The sequence below is a fragment of the Podarcis pityusensis genome, assembly GCF_964106645.2.
Source record: "Podarcis pityusensis genome assembly, chromosome: 8".
Taxonomy (NCBI): Eukaryota; Metazoa; Chordata; class Lepidosauria; order Squamata; family Lacertidae; genus Podarcis; species Podarcis pityusensis.
In genome coordinates this window covers 33250948-33278930 of record NC_138033.1, presented here as the reverse complement: position 1 = coordinate 33278930, position 27983 = coordinate 33250948, and the positions used below count along the sequence as shown (strand labels likewise).

General features: G+C 48.1%; 1 protein-coding gene across 2 annotated transcripts; it reads left to right on the top strand.

The window, feature by feature from the left end:
- The first annotated feature begins 6 nt into the window (after positions 1-6).
- Positions 7-26313, top strand: STK40 (serine/threonine kinase 40). Of its 2 annotated transcripts, none has more exons than XM_081016391.1 (11): positions 7-133; positions 13254-13367; positions 15619-15704; positions 16022-16165; positions 17319-17546; positions 18114-18166; positions 20554-20669; positions 20913-21057; positions 21158-21277; positions 22097-22181; positions 23163-26313. In XM_081016391.1, exons 1-11 carry the CDS (start codon positions 13-15, stop codon positions 23379-23381), a joined length of 1431 nt encoding a protein of 476 aa, XP_080872517.1. In that variant the 5' UTR covers positions 7-12; the 3' UTR covers positions 23382-26313. The 2 variants fall into 2 exon arrangements, with proteins under 2 accessions (XP_080872517.1, XP_080872518.1); XM_081016392.1 differs by lacking the exon at positions 7-133 and adding an exon at positions 6071-6205.
- The last annotated feature ends 1670 nt before the right edge of the window (positions 26314-27983 follow it).

The window sequence follows — 27983 nt, the reverse complement described above, 5'->3', positions numbered from 1 at the left end:
CCGGCATTGGCGATGACGGCAGCTTCGCGTCACGTCCGTTGTCAGGTGGCGGAGTCGAAGAGCCCGAGTTGGCTGGGACAGGCGAGAAGCGGACGGTGGCCGGCGGGGCCGGGCCCGGAGGCGGCGGCGATGGGTAAGAAGGGGCAGGCCGCCCCCTGACGCCCACCTACCCCCGCCGCGGTGCGCGCGAAACCTTCTCTTTCCCGGGGCGGGGGTGAAGAGGGGTAGGTAGGGCTGGAATGGAGTCTCCTGGCAGAGGGCATGGCTGGCCGACTGACCAGCTGGTGTCCTGAGCAGGAGCCCTTCCCACCGCCTCTCCTCCTCCTCCCTTACGGCAGCAGCGTTGGCTCTTATGAATGGCTCAGCCGCGGCAGCCCAGCAGGGAATGGAATGGAGTCTCCTGGCAGAGGGTCTGGCTGGCAAATCAACGTCCTGTACAGGAGCGCTCCCCGTCCTCCTTCCCGCCCCTCGTTCAAGGGCCAGCCGCGGCAGCCCAGCCCTCTACGTACTCCTTGGACTCCCGTTGCAGTTGGTGCGCAGGCTTTCTTGGGAGTAAGCCTCGCTGAGCTCCACTGGGTGGCCTTCCCAGGAAGGCTGCTTAGGGCACGTAGGACTGCAGGCGGCGCGGAGCCGAGGGGGCTAGTAGACCTGGCATACGATGTTTGGGGCGGTGGGGAGAGGGATGGGGAATCGGGGAGCGGGGACCAACGTGCCCCTTTGCGAGCTTTTTGGTCGGTAAGCCACCACGCCCCTCCTTCCCCATCTCCGGCCTCTCACTGGGATATGGGCTTGTGGAGACAACCCCCTGAACACCTCCGTTGCGGAAATCAGTCGTTCATCACCGGCATAGAGTCCCCCCCCCCGAAAAGAAACGGTTGAAGACTCCCCCTCTGTTCCTTGCAGAGCGAGGACACAGTTGCTTTGGCCATGGCTGCTTCTCTCCCTCACCCTCAGGTTTGCCCTCGTCTGCAGTCTGGCCTACTCCTTCCTTTCAGAAATCGGCCCCCTGCTCACTGATGTTGCCCCTCTACTTTGATCCTTTCATCTTGTTCTCTTGCATTTCTCTTCATACACACCCTGCTGGCCACTTTGGTCTCATGTCCATTTAATGCTGTTGCAATCAGAAAAATATGGGGGGGGGGGGGCGACGTTCAATCCCTCTTTTCTCTCTTTCCCTGCCTGCCCCCAGCTGAGACTCCTTCCTCTCCCTTCCGTGACCACGCCTACTTCCATCTTCCCCCCACCCACCAGTACCCCCCACCGGCCAGTTGCTTTGTTTCTGTCATGTCCGCTGCTTCAGCTCCTCTACCTGGCCCCTTTCAGGGCTGCTGCAGCATGCCATAATTCCCCACACTGCCATCCCTTCCTGCTCAAGAGATCTGTGCTTGGCTTTGCTCATTTCTCTGGATGGGGATGATAGATTAAGGAAAGGCTGCAACCCATGAGGGCTTTCCTGTGGTGGTGCTGAGTGCAGGGCAGGAAGGAAGGTGAGAGGAAGGACTCTTGGCCCAGGAGAGGCTGGGAGCCCACATGCAGTTAGAAGAGCACTTTTTCAGGGGGATGAAAACAATCCTTGTTCATGAATGACAGGTGGGCTCCTTTGCAGAGCTAAGAGAAATATGAGGGCTCAGCCTTCACCCTGCAAGTAACGGGCAACTCGTTTTGTGTATAAAAGTTATATCACGAGAATTTGCTTTTTGCCCTCTGAGAAAGTGTGGTCCCACAGATCAGGATAGTCTTTGTGGTACCCTCTGGATGCTATTGGATTACAGCTCCCATCAGCCCCACTCAATGTGGTCAGTGTTCAGGGACCACTATCACTGGATGTGGTGGGAACCTGGCTATGCCCAGCTCTGCCATGGCAAACCATTATCTCTGCTTATTAGTGAGCATGGCTACTGCGCTGTAGAGTTTTTGAAGCACTTCACCATCATTATCGAAACATGATTAGCTACAGCTACTATCTCAATGTGGCTAATGTGGGAGCTGAGTCTGAAGGGAAAAAAGATTGGCAGTGGCCATTGTAGGAGAAGAGATATGGGGGGGGAGAGGGAGCTTCCACATTTCTGGCTCTTAGCCACTATACTTGCTCCTCTCAAATGAGAATAATGGCACTTGTGTTCCATGATGCAGAAAAAGATCTTGCAGCACTTTTGCACCTTAACAGCTCCTTGCTTTCTGCTGTGGCTCCACTTGACAGCTGTGGGGGAAGTTCACAGGTCTACCACTGGCTAAAATGTTGAGGTGGGACAAAGTTTTCCCAGTCCTCTGACTCTGGTGTCACCAGTAGCTGGAGCAGAGGTATAACCCTCGCCTCTGCTCTGTCTCTGTCTCCAGAAGTCTATGGAAGCAAGTTTCCTTAATGAGAGAAAGCTATAGAAATTCTACTAGCAGCTACTCGAATAAGATTTGGAAAATATATATATATGGCAGTTTGATCCTCGTGTCCAAGAACTTGAGATATCTTTGACCTAGGAATTGAAAAAGCTTTCCAGCCCGAGAGGGTCACTGTGTAGCTGTTTCACAGGTCTTCAGCATGTGGGGAACTATGAGTCTTCTTAGGTCTTCTGATCTAAGCCCTTCTCTCTCTCTCTCTCTCTCTCTCTCTCTCTTGCCTTGTAACATTTGTTTTTAATTGCAAATATACATACTGAGTACAAATAGAGTAAGCCTTTCTCCTCTGTAGGCATACTTTGCCTCTGATTCCATTTGTGTGATTTTGGGCAAGCTTGTCTTATAAAACAGGCCCAGAGTTCAGAGCTTGCTCTCCTTTCATGTGTGTACCACACTCTTCCCTTTTCAACCTGAAGCTTCTCGGGGCTGCTTCTCTGCTCAGTTCTTCCTTTTTCTTGTCACGTTGATAATGCTGCAACTTAAGGTGTGGTTTTATAGTAAGGTGCAGTCCACCACTTCAGGTGGAGAGAAAGGTTGAGAGACTAGGCTTCATTTTACAGTCCTCTCTTCAGGTAGTAGCTTGGTTGTGTCTGCTGGCTTGCAGACCCAGCCATAGCCTCGTAGGAAAGTCAGGTAATGATACCCATGATGGTGATCCGTAGAAATCATTGGCATTCCTGTCACCTTACACAGAATCTGTGTAGCTTGTAAATCTTGACAACTTTTTTTTTTTTTAAACCTCTCTTTGATTTCTGATAGCTTCTATGACACTTGGATATGCTCTGTAATTCTGATGGGAAGCTGGGGGGTGGGCAGTGAGGAGCTGATTTATGGGCATAATGAATACATCTGATACCTTGTGCTTGAGGTCTTTACGGAGGAGTTAGTCAGTATAGAGTTAAAATCTTAGCTGTCAGAGATGAAAAACTTGGCTTCCTGTGTCTTCATGTGCATGAATGAGAGTGAGAAAATGAAAGGCAGGCCATGTAAATACATCCTGTGGTTTGCTTCTGGTTATGTCTTAGTTCACGGGCAGGCTGCATAGCACTTAACCTGATGTGCTTTTGTGGGGTCTATTTGGCATTCTGAGCGTTCTGGTCTTCCTTTTAAACATGATTCTAGCCCTGATTGCAGCGCTACACCCCAGAAGTAAAAAGCAGTACTGTAGAAGCATTATTGTTTATTAAATTTATTAGTTGCTTTCTTTTTTGCCGCAGCAACTCAAAACGACTTAGAACATTTTAAACAAAAACACAAGTTAAAACCAGTAAAGAAAAATCTCTACATTAAAACGCTCCATCCATGCAAAAATGCCATAGATAATTAGAAGCCAAAGGCCTGGATAAAGAGGAATGCTTTTGCCTGGCACAGGAAGATATGTAGTGATGGCACCAGGCAAGCCTCTGTAAAATACAATTGATCAGAGCCCAAAGTAACAGAGTCAAAGTGTGCATTTGCACACATGCACATATATTTGGGTTTGATCTCTAAATCCATATAGCAAGATATTTTTCCAAGGCTGGTTCACATTTGTCATGGGTATCATTTTCCAAATAAATGCAGTGTTTTTGCCAATGGCTGTTGGTCTTCTGATCTGTTTGGATAGATGAAGCTGCTTTAGGCTGGCTCATCAAGCCTACTACTGTCTAATCTGATGGCAAGGAATGTGGAGACCTCCAGATGGTGTTAGGCTCAAGCTCGTATCGGCCCCAGCTAACACAGTCAGTAGTCCAGTATGATGGGGGTTATAGTCCCACAATATCTGGAGGGCACCATGTTTGCTGTTCCGTCTAGCATGCAGCTCTATGGTTTCTTCCCTTCCTAGCCTTCTAATCGAAGGTGCTAACTAAAGATTGGACCTGGGACTTACATGCAAAGCATGGACTCTGGCCTTGAGCTCTGGATCTCCTCTACGGACATGGCAAGCATAGCGTGTGCAGATTGCAGGTGCAGATACTGAGCAAGATGCTCATGTACTTCTATTTCAGTGCATTAGCTCCACACGGGGTCCAGAGGGTGGCAACACAAGAACAGGCCTTTTCTGTGTTGCCTCCGTTTGTGGAATGCCCTCCCCAGGGAGACTCACCTGGCACCATGGTTACATATTTTTAGGTGCCACCCAAAAACATTCCTCTGTTAATGATCTATGGCTTCTTAATGCTATGTGTGTTAATATATTTTCTCCTTTGTTTTAATTGTATGCATGTGATTTTTTTTTGTTTTGTTTTTGTAAATCACTTTGAGTTTCTTGTAGCAAGAAAAAGGGACAAATACATTTTCTTAATAAGAACAATAATTATAGCTCCTCAATGAGAAACTTTGGTGACTGATAGCACAGAAACCTGTCCTTCTTGAAACAGGTGCCTGACCCAGGACGGGTGTGCACAGGTCAGTGGTTCTGTTTGGGCTGCTATTAATTTGCTCTAGGAGAGGCAGCAACCAGATTAATCAATGCCTCCTGTGGTTCCCAACCCTCACCCCACAAACCACTTGAAAAGTGATGCAGGTCTTGGCGAACCACGTGATGTTTCTGCCTGTTGTAGTAATTGTAATACGCTGTGCTAGACACTGGGTTTTTGTTTTTTTTGCATTGCTTCTTTTACTTCTCATATATGGGTTTTATTGTATTGCAATTTGAAATCAAATTGTAAGATGGTAAAATACAATGTAAGAAATAAGAGAAGCAATAAAAATACGATTATAAACAAGTATGAATGTTGAATGTGATGGATTGCAGCTGTCCTGTCTTCAGCCACAAATCCACAGCCACACCTCAGACCACCTGACAGGGCTCAGAGATTGCTGGTGGTCCACAGACCACAGTTTGGGAACCCTTGATGTATCTGTTCTTCAGGAATCCCCAAGTGGCAAAGCTAAGGAAATCTAGGTTCACTAGTCGGGCCCAGAACAATTTAACTTCACATAACTTCAGACCCCTTTTTTCCGGGCCTGGAGTCCTTTGTCATGGACAAGCAGTTGTGTCCCCTCACTCGTGCTTGGAAAGGTCTGTTTGCTCCATATGCCTGTGTCTTCCATATTGCTTTCTGCCTGTCATCTGGCCCACAGAGACCATGTTTTCCCCTGAGGATTGGTTTTTCAGTGAGTTTCTCCTCTAAAGTTCCACATGAGGCTACAGAGCAGAAAGGAAAAGTGTCCTGCCCCATCTTTCAACCAAGAGGCCGAGGGCTGTTTGGGGGTTTGTGCTTGCTGTTGGAATCTTTTGTAAGTTGTCTTGAGACTAATTCAATCAAAAGGCAAGTTATAAATAAAACAGCAAGGGACTTCTGAGAAGAAGGCCTTCCCTCCCTTTCAAACTCCATTGGTTGAAGTGCCCATTTAAAACTGGCTTCTGGCTCTGGGGATGAAGGTTTTGGAAGAGCGCAGCTGTTAGGTATCATGACTAGACTGGCTTACTATTCTGGAGTGCCATGGCCTTCCTCCACTCGCCCCAATCTCCTTATCCGTATGACCAAATGTGGGCAAGCCTTGTGGCTTGCTCTGAGCTAAACTTGCCAAACCCACATAGCTGGCATACCTTCGGCCAGTGAACGGCGCTAAAATAAGTTTGACCAGCGAACGGCCCACTGGGTTGCTGATGTCCCAAGGAAAACAGAGTTTTTTGCCTTTGAGCAACAACTGGGGCATGTGTAAATATTATTTTGGGGAGACATTCTGCAATTTTTCTGGAAACATTTAAATTTATTTCTCTCTCCCCCCCCCCCAGCTGCTCTAAATCTTTGGAAATCTGATTTAGCATGTTTGTTTGCCTAATAGTGCAATTCTAACAATGTCTGCTGGGGCTTACTCCCAGGTAAGTGGGGTTAGAATTACAGTCTTACAGTTTTGTTTGTTTGTCTTGTTTATTAACCTATCATGTTCCTTTTTTGAGCTGTAAGTTTCCTCCCCAGCCCCTGTAGCCCAAGTCAGTGAGCTGAAATTTTGGGTTGTGGGAGACCAATAAAGTGCTGTTAGCGTGGCTTAAGTGTTATAGTTGAAAAAAAATCAAAACTTTACTTGGAAAACATTTTTATTGACATACGCAGAAATACATTAAGACCTGACAGCTCAGTAGCATATGCTTCCCACAAATCATTGGATTTTAACAGCACATTTCTATGTCTGCTTCTGCAGAAGTGAGTCCCATTAAACACAGTGGAATTTACTTTTTATAAAGTGTATTTAGGATTGCAGCATGAAGGGAAAATGAAGGATCCGAAGACTGTTAACGTACTCATTTTAGAATGTCTGAAGAGCTCTGTGCATAAATATATGTGCTTCCTAAGTATAGTCACCTAAATATCATACAATCAAAACATCGATTTTAGGTTTGAGTGGTATTGTATCTGTCCCAGTTGCCCAATCTGAGTTGTGTCTGTTCGTTATATTACCAATCTTATGAAGTAGTGCATTTCTAAAAAGTGGAACGTTTTCCTTTGAAAAAAGTAACGGTGGGAAATTTCCTACCCAGCATTACTACCGGGTAGAAGAACTTTGCACTGAGTTTTTTTGTGTCTCTGTGTAATGAGTATGTCAGCATACATACAACTTTTTTGCTTTTACCAAGGTGAGCTCCTTTGAGATTTTGACTGATGGAAAAGTCTTTGCCCTCTGACGAACCTTCTTATCACAGCCTTTAGCCTATCAGTGAATGGGATCTGATCAAAGTACATACAGTGGTACCTTGGGTTAAGTACTTAATTTGTTCCGGAGGTCCGTTCTTAACCTGAAACTGTTCTTAACCTGAAGCACCACTTTAGCAAATGGGGCCTCCTGCTGCCGCCCTGCCGCCGGAGCACGATTTCTGTTCTCATCCTGAAGCAAAGTTCTTAACCCGAGGTACTATTTCTGGGTTAGCGGAGTCTGTAACCTGAAGCGTATGTAACCTGAGGTACCACTGTATTGGATCGGTCAGACAGGGGCAACCAGAGGTTGGCACTTTCCTTGCATGGGTTCACCAGTAAGGTGTTTAATATTTGTGTCATCATGGATCAAACCTCTTGTTTAAATATCTTTATCACCTTTGGGGTCATCAGTTATGTAGCAGCGCAACATGCAAAAACTGCACGTTCCTGCAGCTGAGTTATGGTTGGAAGTGTCAGTGTGACAAAAGGCTGAAAGTGAGACCTGTTTGCTAATCCCATTTTTTATTAGTCACCAAAGAACACTTTGGGGGTGTATTTTCAGTGGCATAATGGGGCATCAAGCTGGAGTTCCGTTGGCGGTGAGAGCTACCAAACAGTGAGCAGGACTTTGCTAAGAAACATATACACAGTTGTAGTTAATCCTGTTCTGTGTTTTGGGTGCTTTGTGGCAGCATGCAGTGATTATCAGGGCTAGGAAAGTATCACTGCAGTGCAGAGGCATTGGAATGTTGTGATACTTTTAGGTACCAGAGTATCTCCCAACTGTAGGTGCAGGTTAGACTGATGAGATGTAGAGAACTGAACAAGATATACCTGTATGTGTGTGTGTGTGTGTGTGTGTGTGTGTGTGTTTGTGTGTGTAGTGGAGAGGATATTCTCTTGCATGCTGCTCAGGGTTCTCTTGCAGAGGATTAGAAGGGGACTAGGGGGTCACTTAGCCCAATCCCCTTTACAGCAGATACAGCATCCCTGGCAGACAACTGGCAGCATCTGCTTAAACAACTCCAACAGAGGTGCCTATCTCTGCCCAAGGTAATATTACCACTAGGGCGTTCCTCCTGATGTTTAGCTGAAATCTTCTTCCCTGTCATTTCCACCTCTTGATACTCATCCTTCGTAAGATGTCTGTGCACAGTGGTAAGCAAACCAGGCCTTCACCGGTCTGTCCTGACTGGTGACAACGAGAGAGTTTCATCACAGCCCTGAAATCTTCCAGGTCCTATCTTGTGAACATGAATACTCCAAAATCTACAAGCTACTCCACCTGCCCAGCTGGTAAAGAAAAGGTCTCACCAGAGATTTCCTATCATACATGGAGATATCCATCTCCAAATATCTGAAGGGCTGTCACGTGGAAGAAGGAGCAAACTTGTTTCCTGCTGCTCCAGAGGTTATGACCCGCATCAATAGACTCAAATTACAAGAAAGGAGATTCCGATTAACATCAGGAAGAACTTTCTGATGGTAAGAGCTGTGGAACAGACTCCCACAGAAGTTGGTGGAGTTTTTTAAGCAGAGGTTGTGTGGCCATCTGTCAGGGATTCTTTAGCTGTGATTCCTTCATTGCAGGGGGCTGGACTTAGATGACCCTTAGAGTTTCTCCCAACTCTACAATTGTATCATTCTGCAAGGTCACCTTGGATAGAACTTTAAATCCAAATCAGACCTTCTGGTCCTGCCAGTCTGTCCCCTCCATTTCTGGAGCATCAGAGAAGAGATATGGCTTCCTAAGCGCCGGAGAGGTAGTTGTGTGATGTATAGCACCGGCGGTACTTGGGTAAGGCCAGTCTCATTTGTGCCCTGCCTTTCCTCTTACCCCTCCCCTCCCCTGTGCTTCTGGTTCCTACTGGGCTGGTTATATGAATTGATTGGTATGGTGCATCTTGAGCCCTGTTCACATGCTATTTAAGCGTGCAACTTAGCACGTGAGAAGCTTGTGGGGAGGGTGCTAGCTCTCCCCACCCCACCCCCATTTTCAATGCTTTCCACTAGTGTTCCAAAATGTACAGAGACAAGAGGCTTCTGTCTACAGACGGCCTCCCTTCAATTTGTGGAAAGTGATGAAAACAAGCTGGGGGCACAGCTACTGTGTTTGTCATGCGGTAACCTGCATGCTTAAACAATGCCTGAGTAGGGCTCTAATCTCTAGTTTTCCAAATTCCCTGGTTCTTCTGTTTTCCAGCCGCATCAGCCTTTGTTCAGGGCTGAAAAAACTCCAGACGCCTGATGATAGGTATTTGATTCTGGTGCCTAGAAAGCCTAATACTGAAATAGGCCTATAAACATAATGCTGGCACCAAAAAGCCAGATGATGTCACCTAAGACCAACCTTCACCCACCTGGTGCCCTCCAAATGTTTTGGGCTACAACTTTTCCTTAGCCCCAACCTCTTTTATAGTCCCAGAGTGGGCTTGGTGAAGCCTGCTTAAGTCTTTTAAATAACTTGCACACCTTTGGTCATTTGGATGGTGAAGGCTGTTAGATAGAGTTCCCTGGTTCAGGGCAGATTCACATTGGCACACTGCCTATCCAAGAGAGCTTTTTAAAAATACTTACTTACTTACTTACTTACTTACTTACTTATTTTTAAGCCTGCCTCAACTTTGTGCATCTTCTGTATGCTGACGGTCCCATGCACAATCCCTAGCATGTCAGGGCACTCACCAGCATGCACCGTGTCTCCACTACAGCTGCCAGAAGGATATTGGAAATTTCCACTTCCATTTTAATCTTCTGAACTCCATAGTTAGTTGAAACAAGTCAGTTTCATAAACTGTGGCTTTAAGCTGCCTTTTCCCCATTGACGTTTCTTAAGGCTAACCACAGTTTGTTGGGGTTCAGGCAGCCCAGCAAGCTATGCTTAACCTAAAAAGTAAGCCAAACTCCCTGCCGCTTCTCTGTACCAAAGGCAGGGGAGGGGAGGGGCTGGCTGCAATACCTGCTCGTAATGCAAAACTTTGGTTTAGGTTTAGATTTACATCCACACCAGGTCATCTTCTGTATCCCATATCCGTTTTCTTACTTCCCCTGCAGCAGATGGCATTGTCATCAAGAACCACTCTTGCCATGCTCCTCACTTTATTAGGAAAGATTTCCTTCTAAGGACGCATCAATATTTATTGGGTGGGACTGCAGGCTTGTTTCCTCATTCCTAGGCACATTTTTTTCTCCAGGAATTGTTTAGGGTTGGGGAACCTGTGGACCTCCAGTTGTTGTTGTACTCCTGCCCACATCAGCCTCAGCCAATGATTAAGGAGGATGGGAGTTAAACTCCTCACTCTCTCCCTGCAGTGCTTTATCTGCCGTGCTGCCTCTCTTCTCCCTAACAGCAACCACAGACACCCTGAGAGCTTTGAGGGCTAAAAACACAGTTCTCCTTGTGTGGCTTTGCCGTCATCCTGAATAGCTGGGCTTTGCGGCATCTTCAGCATCTCTGAAACAGGGTTTCCTTGCGCAGAACTTGCAGGCCAGTTGTGTTGCAGATTTTGGAAGCCAAGAGGAGGCGGCCAGGGGGTGGGCTATGGTTCAGTAACAGAAGGCGCTGCGCTTGGCTGGCTGCTCCTTGCAGGCCACGCAGAGTGGAATGAAGCAGATGTTTACTTTTGCTCTTCGGAGGCAGCCAGATCCAAAGCTGGGGGCCAAAGTGCAGAGAACAGCTGGCTTTGAATCAGGCTGCAGTGTTGCTGCCTTTCCCAGCCACGTGCTTGTGCTTTTGGCATCACAATACCGACATTTTGGCACCTAGAAAAGCTGTGTCCTGCAACCTGGCTAAATTCTGCCAGTTATATATTTTTCTCTGTCTCGGCCGATGGTTGCAGCTCAAACACCAGGCAGTAGCAGTGACTGCTTAGCTCTACCCACCCACCCCAACTTTGAATGTCTTTACTGGGCATAGATTTCCTCATGGATTATTGTGAGTGCAAAAAATACCTTTATATTAAAAAAAATAGTGGAGATTTTCCAGGTTGCTGAATTCTGTGCTGCGTTTGGGTGATCTGACATACGTTGCTGCTCTCAGCCCTCCTGCATTGACTGGTGCTCTATGGAGTCTTTGCTGTTGAGTTTATGATTCTCAGACTGGAAGAGATGGGCAGGCAAAGCTGGCTAGGGAGACCTGTTCTTGTGTACCAAGTAAACTCAGAGAGGCGAATGGGAATGTGTTGTAAGATTTTGGATGGCTCTTTTGGTATCCCACATTCTCCCCTTTGACCGTAATAAGGCAGTGCCCTTCTGCCTATTCTCCGCATGAACAAACAAATCTTCTTCTCCCATAATCTCTGCCACCAAGTATCAGCTGAAGGCAGGTGACAGCAGCTCTTGGAGGGTTGGCTGAGCCCACAGTTTCACCATAGCTTCTGTGTATTTGTTTTATCAGTGAACTTTCACAGGGTGAGAAGCCTGAGGGAGATCCCGGCCAGATTCCCCCATGGGCTCCCTTTGTTCCTCTTTTGACAGAACATCAGCCACTGCTGGGAGATCCCCTTGGCCCCTTGCCACCTGGGCGGCTCTCTGTCCTGGCAAGGCTGCAGCAACAGCTGACATTTCAAGTTTGATGACAAATGGTGCCCGCCAGGAGTCTCCAGGGAAAAGTGACTCATCTCCTCTGCATGCCTATCAACTTCAGCAGCGTGGGAACCTCTCTCGTATTTCCCCATCGTGTCACATTATGCTCAGTTGCTTCAGCCTTGGGTGGGTGGTCTTGTGCGCCGGGGGCTGAGCAGGCTCACAGTCCCCAATTTGAAATCCCTCTTGTGTTTCCAAAGGCCACCCTCAGCCCTATTTTCCTGGATGTGTGTAGGGTGATGCCCCTTAAGGAAGGTGAATGTGCTTTCAATTCAGCCACCATTCCTTAGGCTCTTGGCTCCAGAAGCTGCAACGTGGGCAGCTTCACTGCCACCCCTTCAGTTTGTGGCCACTGCCGGTTCATAACGGGAGCACCTGGGCCTTTTTACATCTCATCCTATTTGACTCAACCTTAGAGGCGGTGTTCACATTATTGGTGCTTTTCTGTTCTTGTATGAAAAGTGTAAATGTGCTTGGATTTTGGCTGTGATTGACAAAGCAACAGTCCTACATAACAAGGCTGGGACAGCTGCTGCAGCTGAGCTTGTTTTATCTGTGGATCACTTGAGGCCAGTCTGGTGTCTGATCCTGGGCATTGGGCAGGCACACAGTTAATTTCTCTTAGCCTTTGGTTTGCCTCTATGTTTCATCTGCGACCTTTGCCCAGGGTGGGCAGTATCTGGTGGCTGTGAGTGCATGGCAAAGGCACAAGGGATTAAGAGGGTTGCACAGCCATCTTTTCCCAGGGGCTGTCCCTGGCAGGGATGGAATAAAGCGGGAGAGAGTTGCATTTATTGACTTGAGGACAGTGTTCAGAATTAGCCAGGCACCAGTCGCACTTTGCACCCGGCTATGGAGCACTTGCGACCAAGTGAAGATGCCAGGATGGTGCCTGACATCTCCATCATCTGGGGATCATTGTATCTGGACTGTTTTCACACACTAATACCCCATCCTGTAGAATTCTACCACTTATTTTTTATAGGCACAATTAGAATGAATTTCTGGAACCAAAATGCTTTTTCTGTGCAGCTTGATCAGGAGCAGTCACTATTAAGAAAAAGGTTGGAATAAGCCAGTATATACATGGACTGTCTCTGGATCAAGTGGCTTTTCTTCTTTAAGTTCTCAAAGTTCTTAACCTAGCTCAAGGTTGTCATCTGAACTAGCCAGATGTTTAAATGAGAATCAATCGCAGTCAGTCCATTGTTTGAAAATTAAGACATTTTACCCCAAAACGGCAACTAGACATTCCATTTTGGCGACTATAACCTTGGTTTAAGGAGCCATTTGGCGCCTAGCTTATATATCTGAGTTTCTAACACTGCTCGAGGAATCACCTTCGCTCCTAGAGCTGGGGTCACTGTTTTAGAACCATTTTGAATTTTGAGTGAGTACTGTAGGTGCCATTCAGAAAATAGCTGTTGGCAGGGAGGCACATAACACAAAATTAGAGAGACATGCCAACCTTATGCTTACTATGGGAAGTCAGCTATGTTTTGTGGATCCTGAGTTTGGAGATCATGCAATACTACTTTCTCTCTCTCTCTCTCAAGGTAGCCTAGGATATGTAGGAGCATTACAGAGGGAAAGACTTGAAGGTCAGGGGGCTCCCTCAGGGCCTCACAATAAGTGTCTGCTCTCTTTCCCCAGAACTCAGAATGAACCAGCGAGTGTCCGACAGAGGGGGCGGGGAAACGTCCACCAAGGCTTTCTGCCCGGGAATTTCCAGCAGCAACACCAAGCGGGCAGGACCTTTCATTCTCGGTAAGCAGGAACAGAGCCTGTGATCTGCTGCATTGCACCTGGCAAAGGCAGGCTGCAACCTACCCTGTGCTTACACTGCAGCTGGCATGCAGAATGCATGTTAATCAAATGTGCATAGAGCATAGTGCATTGGGCACAATTAATTCTCTGGCAACATGGTCATATTCTGCCCACCCCTCTGGCATCTGAGATCCCTCCATATTCAAGCTTATTTTCACAGCCAGGTGGCTTAGGAGCTTGTTTTTTTTCCTAAATTTGGGGAAAGGGGGAATAGGTAAGGTTCTGAAGGAGAGCTCTGTCCCTTGTACCACATTGGTGCTCCTCAGTAGCACACAGTGTTGCTCACCTTACAGCTAAGTCACTGCTGCTTACTGGGAAAGTAGGAGGGGTGAGGTGGTGGGGAGGTCAGTGCTGTGCAAACACACCGGCAGGGATGCTGTATTGTCTCTGCTCCTGGCGACCTCCTTGCCCCTCCCACTCTCCCTCCTGGTAAGCAGCAGAGACTCGGCTGTCGTCATTCAAGCACTGCTCCACAGATCTGGCCCTGACTTAGAGCACTACCTTTCTCCTTTTGGTGGTTTGCTGTGTCCAGTGCCCAATCCTGGCCACCTTGTTTCCTTGTGATATAGCCCAAGTGCAGCCTCCAAAGGTCCTGTGATGGTTTAGACTAGATGGCTGGCAACCACTGAGCAGCAGGAGGGCTTGCGCCAAAAGTAAAAAACAGCCAGGCTCTTCTGGCATGTGTGACGTTTCTGCCGTGATCCAATTCTGGAGGAGGTGTCCTTTCTTGTATCTCCTTAAAAAGACCTAAAATGCTATTAAAATGTAGGTATGCTTTATCTCTGTTTAGATGTGCAATCAAGAAGAATAGTAATTTAGTTCTAAGTTACCTGATACCATTCCGTCTTTATATTTCCTTATTCAGATTAATTTCAGGTTGGTACATACTAAAATACCAGTCAATAGCACCAAATACACTTAAACCCACTATAATGCTAATATAATAAGCTGCAGTATGGTCCAGGATTATAAATGCAGTCATTAACCGTAATCACTTAAATTAGTTTGAATGGATTATAGCAGTTAATATCTAATCCATATCTGTTCCTCATAAAGTTTAGAAATAATGTTCAGTGGTGATGAAAACTTTGTCCGTCTGTCCCCCAGCCTGCCATCTCTTAACTGAATGTTCTCGGTAATCTTGGCAATTTCCACAATAGTCCAAATCTCGAGCAATCACATTTTTGTTGATGTGACAAAAACGATTGACTCTCTGCTTTTCTGTAATCACCATTTTTGCAGCTGACAATAGTTTTCACACTAGCCCCTAATTTTCTTTCTTTACTGTGTCATTCACATAACCTACTGACCTCAAGAGAGGATCTAGTGGCATTGTGTAACCTCATGTTAGGCATAATGTGTAGTTAGCTTGTTTTGGAAAAGGATTTAATTTACAAGCAAGCTCACCATCTGTGGTAGAAATTAGCCATATTTTGAGTACAGCACCAGCCATGATCTGTGGCTTTTTAAATATTCTAAACTGCCTGTCTGGGGTCAGATACCACTTACATAGTTTAATGATTCTCTCCTTTTCCAACAGATGGTTTGAGGTGGATCTCTTGCAAATATAAAGTGCCATATCTGATATGATATATCTGAGCCATTCATTTCTCCCTAGGCTTCTTAAAAGCTATTACAAGTACCATGCAAATTTTAATCATATACTGTACATTTTTTTTACTTCTTACCATGAATTTTTGACACCAGATTATTTGAACTACTGGATTAGTATGACAGTACTTCAAACTCTTACTAACTATTTTTAGAAATACACTGTACAACTGTTGAGATGTAAATATTGGAGCCAAAAGAGCGGTTTCCTAATTTTTCAAGCATATATCTGTTCCACTCACTTCACTAACACAAAGGGAGACAGTAAAGATAATCCTGGACTTTTTTTTTTAATTAAAAAAAACTGTATCCCATACTTCCTAAACAGCAGTCACACAAACATCATTTATGTGGCCGCTGTTTTCTGTTTCTCTTCATCAACCCTCACTTGGGGCTGCAAAGCATTTGGGCCTCCATGCTCTGAAGCTCTGTGTGACTTACGGAAAGACATGTAATCCATTTCGGGCAGGGAAAGGGAACTTCCTGATAATCAGGGTCGGCAGCTGAACTGCCAGCAGTGAGCAGTGTAGGTGATGAGTCAGAAGAAGCAAAGTCCATTGTTCTGCTTTTGCCTTCTCAGGGCCTCGCTTGGGCAACTCCCCAGTGCCGAGCATCGTCCAGTGTTTGGCAAGGAAGGATGGGACAGATGACTTTTACCAGCTCAAGGTAAACACCAAGCAGGTGGAATCCTTTTTTCTGGAGAAGAGCTGGCCAGGTTGCGCAAGCATCGGCAGCTGCTGCAGTCTGTGGCCTTGTTCCTTCTGTGATGGTCAGCCTTTAAACCGCTGACACCACAGCACAAAGTGCTGCCAGGGTGCTGCAGCTCTGCTCAAGTCCCCAAAGGTCGGGCACCAGGGTTTCCTTGGTCCAGCTGTAAATATTCCAAGCACAGAGTTTGATGTTGGAGCTTGTTGACTTTCAAGAAAGAAATGCAATATATGTGTGTGTGTGTGTTTTCTTTTCTTTGCCTGCTTTCCCCAAAGATCCTTACCTTGGAGGATAGGAATGACAAAGGCACGGAAACCCAGGAGGAGCGCCAGGGCAAGATGCTACTCCACACAGAGTACTCGCTTCTCTCCCTCCTGCACAACCAGGACGGGGTGGTCCACCACCATGGCCTTTTCCAGGTAAGCACAGCCATCCTGGGCACACTGGAGTTCTGTATCCCTGCCCAGCCCAACCGGTTGCATTTTCTATCAGCTTTTGCCCTTTAGAGAGATGTGGGGCCTATGTTCCTCAAAAGACACTGCACACCTATCCAGCCACTCTTGTGACCGTGATTGCCCCCATATTTGCTTCACTTATATGTCACTCTATTGATATTATAGTGTTTGCAACATGATCCACCCCCCCAAATGCTATTATGATTATTATGAGCTGCTTTGAGCTCAGCATCTGTTATCTGAAAAGTGGAATAGAGTATCAAATCAGATCAGATCAAATATATTTTAAAGCTGCTTGCTGAGGCTGCCAGTGCCACAGTGACTCCATGTTTTGCAATCATATTGCAACAATGAAATATCACTCTGTTCAGGCTTTGCTACAGTCTTCAAGTTCTTCTGACTGTAACTTGTTTTACCCGGTTTTAATATTTTTACATGGTTGTAACCCACCCTTGGACTTTATGGTGAAGGTAAGAAATTGCAGTTCATAATACAGACTGCGGGTGACCCAAACTGAAGTGTTTAGGAAGCTCTTCCGTGGAACATTTAGCAATTCAGCCTTTTGAGTCTGTGGCACATTAGTGGGAGGAATTCCAGCACACTTCCAGCAATAAGGCCTTTTCTCAGGCCCCCCACCAAACACACACATCCATCCATGTAAATTCAGCACATGACTGGAGAAGGTGAATGGGCCAGACCTGCCACACATGCTGCTGTTGTGCTGGTGGAAAGAGACCTTTTTGGAAAGGAGACTTTTGAAATAGAAGGGTAGCATCAGTATTAGTCATACTTGGAATATACCCATTGAAGTTAATCGACATGACTGACTTAGGCCCATTAATTTCAGGGGGTCAACTCTGAGTATACCTTAGTTTCCTCCAACCCCAAAACCATAACTGGGCTCTTTATTTCATGTCTGTGATCATGCAGGTGTAGAGTTTGGGGTTGGCTGTGACCTCTCGTGCCAAGGAGTGGTGGCCTAGATAGGGGTTTTGACTTTTGGGAGCCACACAAGCAGCAAGTATGGGGGTCAGCCACTGATGGATGGAAAGGCCAGTTTGGCACCATCTCTCCCAGATTAAAATGACACCTTCCTCCATCCTTGTTGGGGCTGCAGGACCGAGCCTGTGAGCATGTGGAAGACCTGGAATCCAACCGGATGGTGCGTAAGATGAAGAAGCGCATCTGTCTGGTGCTGGACTGCCTCTGTGCCCATGACTTCAGCGACAAGACAGCCGACCTCATCAACCTGCAGCACTATGTCATCAAGGAGAAGCGCCTCAGCGAACGGGAGACCGTCGTGATTTTCTACGACGTTGTGCGGGTAGTGGAAGCCTTGCACAAGGTAGGGTGTCTCTGCTTGTCTCAGGGAGCTGTGAGGAAGATGTGGGGCCCTTGTGGGGTTTTGGCAGCCACATGACTGTGAGGGAGGCTTGGTGCTTTGGTGGGGGGCATGGCGTCTGACGATGCTGAGCTAGAAAGAGTTTTGTGCAAAGCATCTTCTTATATCCAACTTAGTTGGTGCAAAAGTCTTCAGGTCATAAATGGCCAGGTGAAATGAACAAGGGATCTTGATCCACTCCATTTTCTGCAAGCACAACTTTAGGGTTGGGGGGATTGAATTAAGCATTTAAGTTTCTTATCTTACCAAATAATCTACTTTATTCTACAGTGGTACCTCTGCTTATGAACTTAATTCGTTCGAGAGATCCATTCTTAACCTGAGGTACCACTTTAGCTAATGGGGCCTCCCACTGCCACCACCGCACCACTGCTGCGCGATTTCTGTTCCCATCCTGAGGTAAAGTTCTTAACCCGAGGTACTACTTCCAGGTTAGCAGAGTCTGTAACCCGAAGTGTTAGTAACCCGAGGTACCACTATAATAGTATAAATTCCCTCTTGTCTTTCTAGAAGAACATTGTGCACAGAGACTTGAAGTTGGGGAACATGGTGCTGAACAAAAGGTGAGCCCCTTTTGCAACTTTCACTCTGGAACATTATTTGCAGCTGGTGGGATTTCTGCGGATTGAGGTGGCACGCCAAAGAAAGTTAAGCTCCTGTGTGTGCTGGGAAACACCTGCCAAGAAAGCTCCTGCTTTTCAGTCTGTGCATCCACTCACAAATCAAACAGCAACCTTAGAAGGCGGTGTCTTGTTTGCTTGTTTTTCCCTGGAGAAAGCACTTTGGCCTTCCTTAGGAGTTTAGCGAGGTCACAGGAGAATGAAACTGGAGGAGGGAGGCCATGTCAGTCTCATCCCCCTAGACATCTGATGCAGGAACATGTGTTGCAGCCTTGTCATTTGTGCACCAGTTCAGGGTTGACCTCATAAGAGCCTCAAGTGAGACGAGGCCAACTAGTTTTATCATCAGAGTGCAACTTCCAGTAGCTGCCACTGCCCTCTCCCTTCCTTTGCTCCCAGACAACTCAGCATCACAGTGAGGAATGCCGCTGACAGCTCCATGCACCCCTTTAAACAAGATGCTATGTCACATCAGTAGGTTTTGTATCCATTGCTTGCACACACTCACATGCTCCGCATAATGTGACTCACGTTTCTGGCAAGACTTTGCCTGTTCAAGCCTCTGCCACCCACAAGCACAAGTTATATCTGTTCTGAAACATACAAGACATACATGTGGCTTCATGTCTGGCTTGTGAGCTTCTTGGAGATACTTAGCTGCTGCATTTGGAAAAAGGATACTGGGATAGATGAACTTTCTGGTATCACCCACTAGGGCCGCTCTTAGACTCCTAAAAATGAAATGCAACAGTTTTCTAGAGCAGCCGTTCCCAACCCTAGTGCCTTTCAGGTGTTTGGGACTGCATCTCTCATAACCCTTTAATGTTGGCCATTGAGTGGGGCTGATTGGAATTAAAGTCCTAAAGTTTTGGAGAGTACCAGGATGGGGAAAGGTGTTCTAGGGAGTTGGGGATGAATGACCCTGAAAAAGGATCTGGTTCGCACCTGGAAGGTTCTCTGAGTTCCAGCCCTGCAGTTGATTGTCTGAAGTGATATCCGTGGCTCAGAGTGCCTTTCATTGACTTTGGCTCTTTTACCAAGAATGAACCCTTCCTGAGTAGGCCTTATCCCAGGGATCCAGCAGTGTTTTGCATTCAAGGTGGCCACAAGGCCATGTTCTTGCAGGCATGTTCTTGTTTCTGTTGCTACCGCTGCATTGAAAGCGCATCAAATGGCCTTGTGGAGTGAGAGGTGTGAAGCAGGCAAATATCTGTTGAGCAACGGCCTGGTAGTGCAGAAATGCCCTTTGGATGGCCCTCGCTCATCCAGGATCACAGTGAGGCAAGTGGTGCCATTTATTGCTCCTTCCTGATCCCCTGTGGGATGAGGTCAGTTTTTGGCTGCCTGAAAACAGCCATTCATACATTTCACAGCTGAAGCACCTTGGATGCTGATCTCCTGATGGCTTCATTGCCAAGAAAACATTGTCGTCTGCCAGGAGGACATGGCGGATGTTTATGAGCTGAGGCCATCCTCCACCCCTCGCTCACAGGAGAGTCATCAGGAGCTGGCTGTTTGGAATGCTGACTTCTTTCTTTCTTTTAAAAAAGTCTCAGTTAATTTAGCCAAAGAACATCCAGGCCTGCTGATTCTTGTGCACTCAGGCCTCTTGCTCCATCGTCCGTCCCTCCCACTCCCAACTTGTCAAAAGTCTGCTCATATTTCTTGAGTGAAAGTCAATAAATCTGGCACAGATGATCAAAACCTTTCAGGGGAGTGCCAGACCCCCAACTCCCAGGGGGTTAATGAAACTTTTGCCATCTTAGTGCTCTCCGCATTTGTGGAGGACTGAAGGGTGTTTTAGTCCAAAACGTCTGGAGGGCATCAAGTTGGTGAAGGCTGAATCAGGGTTTTGAGGACGATTCTTCACACTCTGAACATCAAAGTTAAAGCTGAACCTGAGTTCACAAATTTAGATAAATAGGCAGCGACATATTTATACAGTGCATCTCCAAGTTGCTCAGGCCAATGTACGTGGTCTTGCATCCATACACCCACATGCCCTTGCCAACTACCGCATGAGGTAGGCTAGACTGGGAGTTACTCACTGGTCTTAGGTCACCCAGAGAGCTTTGCAGCTGAAGGGAGGGTTTGAATTTGTGTCTTCCCAGCTAATCTGCTGCACCACAGTGGCTCTGAATAATTCTGATGTGTATGTCATACCAAACTCCCAAAAGCCCCATCTGGTCCATCCACTTTTGTTAGCTGCTTGGCATTATACCTCAGAGCGGCCTTCAGTGTCTTTGTTGACACCCCGGTCATTCATACCACTCCAACACCCCTCACTCCCACCCCCCGTTACCCGGCCACTAACTTTTTCTCCCCTCCAGGACCCACCGAATCACCATCACAAACTTCTGCCTGGGGAAGCACTTGGTGAGTGAAGATGACCTCCTGAAGGACCAGCGTGGGAGCCCCGCTTACATCAGCCCTGACGTCCTCAGTGGTAGGCAGCAACATCCCATGGCAGCCCCCAGACCTTTCACCCAAAAGGGCCTCCTCCCTGCTTTGCATGCATGACATCACAGGCATGTGACGTGGCACTGAGCCCCTCCAATGTTGGGCCCAAGACGGGAACATGAGACCACCCCACAGGCTGGTTGCTTAGCGCCTCTCCTTTGTCTTCCTCTTCCTCCTCCTCCTGGATGGGCCCTGCTAACTCTCCAGGGCTGTCTCTCTCTGTTTGCAGGCCGGCCGTATCGTGGGAAGCCCAGCGACATGTGGGCCCTGGGTGTGGTCCTCTTCACCATGCTGTACGGGCAGTTCCCCTTCTACGACAGCATCCCCCAGGAGCTCTTCCGCAAGATCAAGGCTGCTGAATACACCATCCCTGAGTAAGAAGGGGTCGGGGGCATGCCTGGCCACGGGGTTCTGGGCCTTGGTGTCTCTGGTTTGGTAGCTCCACTGCCCCTCACTCTTGCTCTTTCCTAACAGAGATGGGCGGGTGTCGGAAAACACTGTGTGCTTGATCCGAAAGCTGCTCGTCTTGGACCCTCAGCAGCGCCTGACCGCCTCCGAAGTGCTCGACTCCCTCAGTTCCATCATTGCTTCCTGGTGAGTGTGTGGTGGAAGGGGATAAAATCCTTCAAAGAGCCCTGCAGATGGATCAAGCCAAAGGCCCATCTCACCCCTCCAGTCCAAAGCTGGCCTGTGGTAAAGGAGTGAGCTTTGTTGGGAAGGCTGGGTGGAGGAGTCTTTTGTAAATGCTTTGAACATTGGCCAAAAGACACAGGAAGTGTTGTCTCAACTTCTTGGGAAGGAACACCCTGGGCCATGTCTCTTGTTTCTTAATGGTGGGTGCGGCATAATTTCACCCTCCTCCTCACCTTGCTCCCTTTGCTAGAAGAGCATCTTCTTGAGCTAAGTTTTATACCCTGCTACCAAGACCCAAGTACTGAATCAAGCATGAGAAGCCACCTTTACTTACTTCTCAACTAAATGGAAGCACCCCATTTGTGTCCTTCAGTGTCCAGCCCAGGGAAAGGCTTGCCTTTCTTGACAGTGGGCACTGTGGAAGACCTCTTACAGTTCTGACTACCAGGTCTTTAAAAATATATTGTAGAGCTGTCAAAGGACAGTCAAAAGGATCCTGGGGATGGAACAACTGCCTGCAGCATGTGATGAACAAGTGCCTACAGCACTTGACCCTTCGGTCCACTGATAAAGAAGCATCCATAATAACCTTTACACCATGTTGCCCCCATCCCACCCCGGTCCTGTGCTGCTGCTTCACATGCTGAGAAATGGTGAGGTGGGTGGGTGGGCAAGGGTGCAGTGTGTGAGGGTTGCCGTCTTCCAACTGGGGGCTTAGGCCACCTCTAAGGTTGGCACAAATGTGCCGCTTCCTGACCCACCAGCCTGTCTCTCCTGCAGGCAGTCCATGTCCCTGCTGAGCGGGCCCTTGCAAGTGGTCCCTGACATAGACGACCAGGTGGCCAGTCCAGAAAGCGCACACGAGGTAAGACCTGCCTGCTGAGTGGGACCACTTGCCCTTGAGGGAGGCGGGCTCTGCGGCCTGATTGGATGGTGTGTCTTGCTTGATTTGCATATTTTCTGCAAGCTGTGCGGAGGGTCAAAGGAGCTCCGCTCCATTCTGAAGCCCCATTCTCAGGTGGCTTGATCCCAGATTTTGCTTCCAGAGCCACATGGGAACTCTTTGGTGTGCATGTGTGTGTGTGTCTTTCAGACAGAAGCTGTGAGGACATTTAGTGTGATCTGTTTTTTAGTCAGAAATGAAACAAGCAGGGCAGAGCAGGTACCCAGCAGCATCTGTCTCTGCTGGCCTTGGGGGCTTTTTCCATCAGTTGGTTCCCAGCTGATGAGAAGTGATGGCTGGGGAAAACGAATGTCTTGCTGAGAAAGCTTTCTGAGATAGCAACACATTTTAAAACCCAATTGCAATTTTAATTCAGATTCTTAAGTATTATTAAATGCTACTGGGGATCTGAAGTCAATCACCTCTGCCTGTCCATGAAATTCAGCTGGTCTCTTGGCCTCCTCTTTTTCTCCCTCTTCACCTGCAGGTGGCCCCTTCCCTTCTTAGCTGGCTCCACCTGCCTTTCCTCCAGGCCCCTCCTGCTTTCCCTTTGGCAGTTGGACTGTTTGAGGACATTCCTGCCAAATATTAAGAGCCCCCAGGTTGTGTTCAAGTGCTGCAAATCTGGCGGCTCCTTGCAGCAGAGACCTTTGCCGCCTCTCATAGCTTGCTTTCAAGTCATATGCCCACTGCTCTGAACGAATCTGGGATTCCCAGGTGCTTGAACATGGAGGGGTGGGAAGCGACTTGTCAGTGCAGAAAACGTGCCTGGCGGGCTCCCTGGTGTGTGCAGTGGAGCAGTGAGCTTGTGTACAAATGCTGGGGGAAGGGGGGGATGCTGTTGCAAGCAGGTCTGGCCCCTACCTTCCCGGTGGTTTCTAACAGGGCTGCTTCTCCTTGCAGGCGAAGGTGACGGAGGAGTGTTCGCAGTACGAGTTTGAGAACTACATGAGGCAGCAGCTGCTGCTGGCCGAGGAGAAGAACACGCTCCATGAGGCCAAGAGTTTCCTCCAAAAGCGGCAGTTTGGGAACATCCCTCCGGTGCGGCGCCTGGGCCACGATGCCCAGCCAATGAACCCCTTGGACGCGGCCATCCTTGCACAGCGCTACCTTCGGAAGTAGCTCCTCCCACCCCACCGTGGGTCTCCTGCCCCCGACGGGGCGTGCGACAGCGACAGCCAGGTCCCAGGATCCCTCACAATGTAGCAGTCTTTCCCTGTGTGCTGAGTGCTCAGTGGGCCTCGCCTGCTGGGCTTTGCCCCCCGACCCCGGAGGGGGCAGCAGGGGAAAGACCCCAACTGTCTGGGGAAATGGCTGGCGGATTTTAACTCCACACCTAGACAGCTAATCTGCTTTTAATCATGACTCTGAAATCTACCTCTCTGCCTCTTTTTAACCACACTGTTCTCTGGACTGAAACGAGGAGCGTTTTTTGGCAATGTTTGCCCCCGCAGGCTTCTTTTCTGACGCAGACGTTGGACTGCTGCGGAGACCACGTGGGCCGTGCTTCGCTCTGTCTGGTTTGAATAAGCTTAATCATTTCCCCCTCCTTTCTTCCCTCCCCCCTGGTGGGTTTCATGAAAGTAACTATTTCTTAAACCCTCTCCCCCATCCCCTTTGTTCTATTTTTAATTTAACACCTGGTTTGAATATATTTTGTGTAAACGTTGGTTTCGGGCCCTCTGTGTGACCACAGGCTTAGCAAATGGGTTGCCTCCACTACGAGCTTCTCTCCACGTGAGAAAGCCTCACTCTGCAGATTCTGACCTGGGGAAAGAGTTCCAAACCAGGGGCTGTTTAAAAAATGTAGCTTTTCTGAGGGCCCAAACCTCCCTTTTCCAAACACTTTAATTATTTGGGGATATCCTGGGAGGGTTTTTGTTTTGTTCTGTCTTCCTTTCTTTTTTAAATGGTAGCTTTTGAAAGGTGCAGTAACGTTGCATTAATTCTGTTGACATTTCTCCCTGCCTCCTCCTCACCCACACTGGTACGGCTGAAGGGATAAATCTGTGAAAAATGTGAAAAGGGTTTGCTTGCTTCGTTTTTGTTTTGTCCCCTATCCGCCCCGCCCCCCAGGCTGTCTCAGGTTCAGAAATGCCTGCTGGTCTCCACTCCTTTATGTGCTCTTTGCTTTGTCTTGCCATTGCCATCTTGTCACAGACAATTCCCCCACCATGACATTTATTATTATTTTTTGCGGGGGTGGGCAGGAGTGTTCCCCTGATGCTGTGCAAACAGCAGGTCTTGCTGGGACGGGGCTGGATCATTTCTGAGCCTCGTTTGTTGGAACTGGATGCCTCTCTTGCCAGATAAGCTGTTCTCAAGCAACCCTCCCTAAGCTGTGCTGCCCCATTTCCACTCCCTTCCCATTTCCGGTCAGCCTTCATCACCCTTTCAAAAATTGTCTCAAAATGTGAGGTGTCCCCTCCCCACCCACCCTGTTGAACCATTGGATGCCAGCAGAAGCAGCATTGCAGTATCCAGGAAGCGACACTGACCTGAAGGAAGTTGGCTTAAGACCTCTGCAGTCTGGCTGGAGTGGGGCTGTTGGATGGCCCTGAGATGAATGAACCAGCCGAGGACAACGGCCTCCCTTAGCATGAATGTGTTTGCATGGTGCAAAGAGGAGGACTAGCGAAGGTTGTAGATCCTGAAATCTGACTTCAGCACAAGGAATTCTTTTCTACTGACAAGAACTGCAAAAGAATTCTGCAAATCTGTTTAAAAAGAGAAAAGAAGAAAACCAACCACGTTAAAACTTCCTTGCAGAACCTCTGTGCCTGATCTACACTCCCCTCCCCTCTGTCGGGCAGACTCTGCTTTGGTGGTTCTCTGGCTTTCTCATCGTTGCTAAGTTGGGAAACAGGGATGGAGTTAGGGAAACCCAGGAACAGTTTATTTTGCTCTCTCGCTAGGGATGGACGGTAACCAACCCCTCAAAGGTCACCAGCCCCCCATGCAGTCTCGCCAAGAAACACAGCATAAACCTGTCTATAAGGCATTAGCTCTGTGGATCAAGCCAAAACTGGATTGGTGAATGCTAACAAGCTTAATGGCACCCCTTGTTGGCCCAGGTGGGGGCAGTAAATTTGGGCTCCCATGTCACAGCCCCTTCTGTGGGCCAAACCTCTCCAGGTGAGCCAGTTGCTGTACACCCCTGGATCTTGTGTCCCGGGGCCCAGCCTCCCTGGTGGTTTTTGGGACTGTTGCTTGCAGCACCATCATAGCCCACAAGATGGAGGAATCCCTCAGTCGGCGGGTAAGATATTTCCCCAACTCCAAAAAACTGAGTTGCCCATCTTGTCATCTGGAAGCACATGCGAGGTGTCCTGCTTGAGCAGGGCCTGCTCATCTCCAAAACGAACTATTCTGCTGAAGACAGACCCTTAGCAGTTCCCCTCAGTCCTACCTACAGCTTTCTATGGGGCTGCAGTCCCAGCTGACATGTTTTCTTAACAGTATTGGAAGGTGGGAGGAGAAGTGTAGGATGACAGGCGAGGTGTGGGCCAGCTTTCACGACAACTTTCTAGTCCACTTCCCAAGCAGGCGGTTTCTGTGGACTTCTCCTCTGCCTGGAATATTTCCTGTGTCAGTAGCAATAGAAGCCCCCTGGGCAGGGCCGGCTCTTCCTTCCCCTCTCAGAATTCAGGCAGGGCAGACTCTGCTCCCTCTGCTTCCTTTCTTTCTCTCATCTCCCCTTCACCAGTACTGACCATCTTCCCCAGCAGAGCTGGCTGTGTGTTTTGCATTGGGACTCTCTCCATCCTCAAAAAAAACATAGCAATACTCGACAGGCTGTCAAGCTGTGTGCTCCGCCCAACTCTGGACATGGTGATGAAAAGCAAACTGAAAGGAAATGGGGAGTGAGGGTGTGTGGAAATTGGGGTGAGCTGTCTGGGTTGTGTTTTTGTGGATTACAAGCCGGGTGAGACACCAGAGACAAAAGATCCTATTGTAAAAAAATTGCAAAGATAATTTGTATAGAGACCTATTTTTGTATTACATCCAACTATTCCTGCATGTCAGCAATAAAATTTCATAATGTAGAACTAAATCTGTATTGTGTTGGAAGGTGCTGGCGACTTTTGTCTGGAGCCAAGCTCTGTGTGTGTGTGTGTGTGTGTGTGTGTGTGAGAGAGAGAGAGAGAGAGAGAGAGAGAGAGAGAGAGAGAAGCGTGTGAAAACAGAATTCTGTTTCAAGAGAATTATTTTGCTAGCTTTTAAACATTTTTACAGAAACTGCTAGTTCTCATGCGTTTGAAGATGTGCTTGGAATGAGGTAGGCAATATCTGCAGAAATCTTGGAAGCTGGAGGCAAGGAAGGCTGCATGTGAGACCACAGGTTAGAACGAATTGCACATGGGGAGGTTGAGCACATGGGATCACTTTGTGTAACTTATGCAAGGCCTGCAGTTTGGGTGCAAAATCTGAGTTGTCCAAGGAGACAGAATATAATGTGTCTCAAATAATAAAGCCTTGCAGTGAGTCAAAGCGAAGGGCTTCTCCCCGCTGCCTGAGGAGCATCCCTTGAGTTGTTTGTGCAACTCATTTTTCAAACACCAATGTTCTACACCTGTGTTATCACCGGCAGTCAGGTATGTCCTTTCTGCCCTGGTGGTATGGGTGCTTGTGGTAGTTAAAACTCTTCTACTTAGGAATGTGTTGAGCTCCAGCTGGGAGAGAATTCCACTGGTCTGTCTTATCTAACACACTCAAAATTCCTCTGAAGCACCACTTCACCATTGAGGAAGCGAAACCCAAGAGGGCACAAGCTGGTACTCAACTTGGGAAGGGGAAGACACTCTCAGATCTCTCCCTTGCCACCCGCTTCTGACTCCATCTGCACACAGACATTTAGGCAGCCCTACAGTGAAACAGCGTTTCCGTGCGCTGCTCTGGTTTCGCCAGAAGCGGCTTGGGCATGCTGGCCACATGGCCCAGAAGCTGTCTGCGGACAAACGCCGGCTCCCTCGGACTATAGAGCGAGATGAGCGCCGCAACCCCAGTGTCATTCGTGACTGAACCTAAAGGTCAGGGGTACCTTTACCTTCACGGTGAAAAATGGCCTGGCAAAGAAAATCCAGGAACCTTCACAGCAGGGCTGAAGGGAAAGTGAGCTAGAGTTTCTAGTCCAACAAGGCACTGTTAACCCACCTCTGCCTCGGTAACACTGTGGTTGACCCACATTGCAGCGAGCTCGTGAGGCGGGACATCTCCTGCACCAGCCCTGTGAGGTAGGCTAGCCCCAATGGATGACTAGTTCAGGGAGTGCTCTGGCTCAGGGAGGTGGGTAGATTTGAAATTGACCCCAGTCTAAAACCAACAGCATGCTGCTGACACCCCTATGCTAGGCTGGATGCTCCCTCTTTTGCACGCAGCTGCCACGTAGAATCAGTCTGACTGTTAATTTGTTCCTCTCACCTGGTGTCACCTGCTTCAGGGTACAGTGGATGCTCGGGTTGCGAACATGATCCATACAGGATGCACATTCGCAACCCGCAGCATTCACAACCCATGTCTGTGCACGTGTGGGTTGCGATTCCGCGCTTCTGCGCATGCGCAAAGCACGATTTAGCACTTCTGCACATGCGCGAATGCTGAAACCTTTAAGTAACCTGTTCCGGTACTTCCAGGTTTCGGCGGTCCTCAACCCAAAAAAACGCAACCTGAAGTGGCTGTAACCTGATGTATGACTGTATTGGGCGCAACTCCACCACCTGGTAT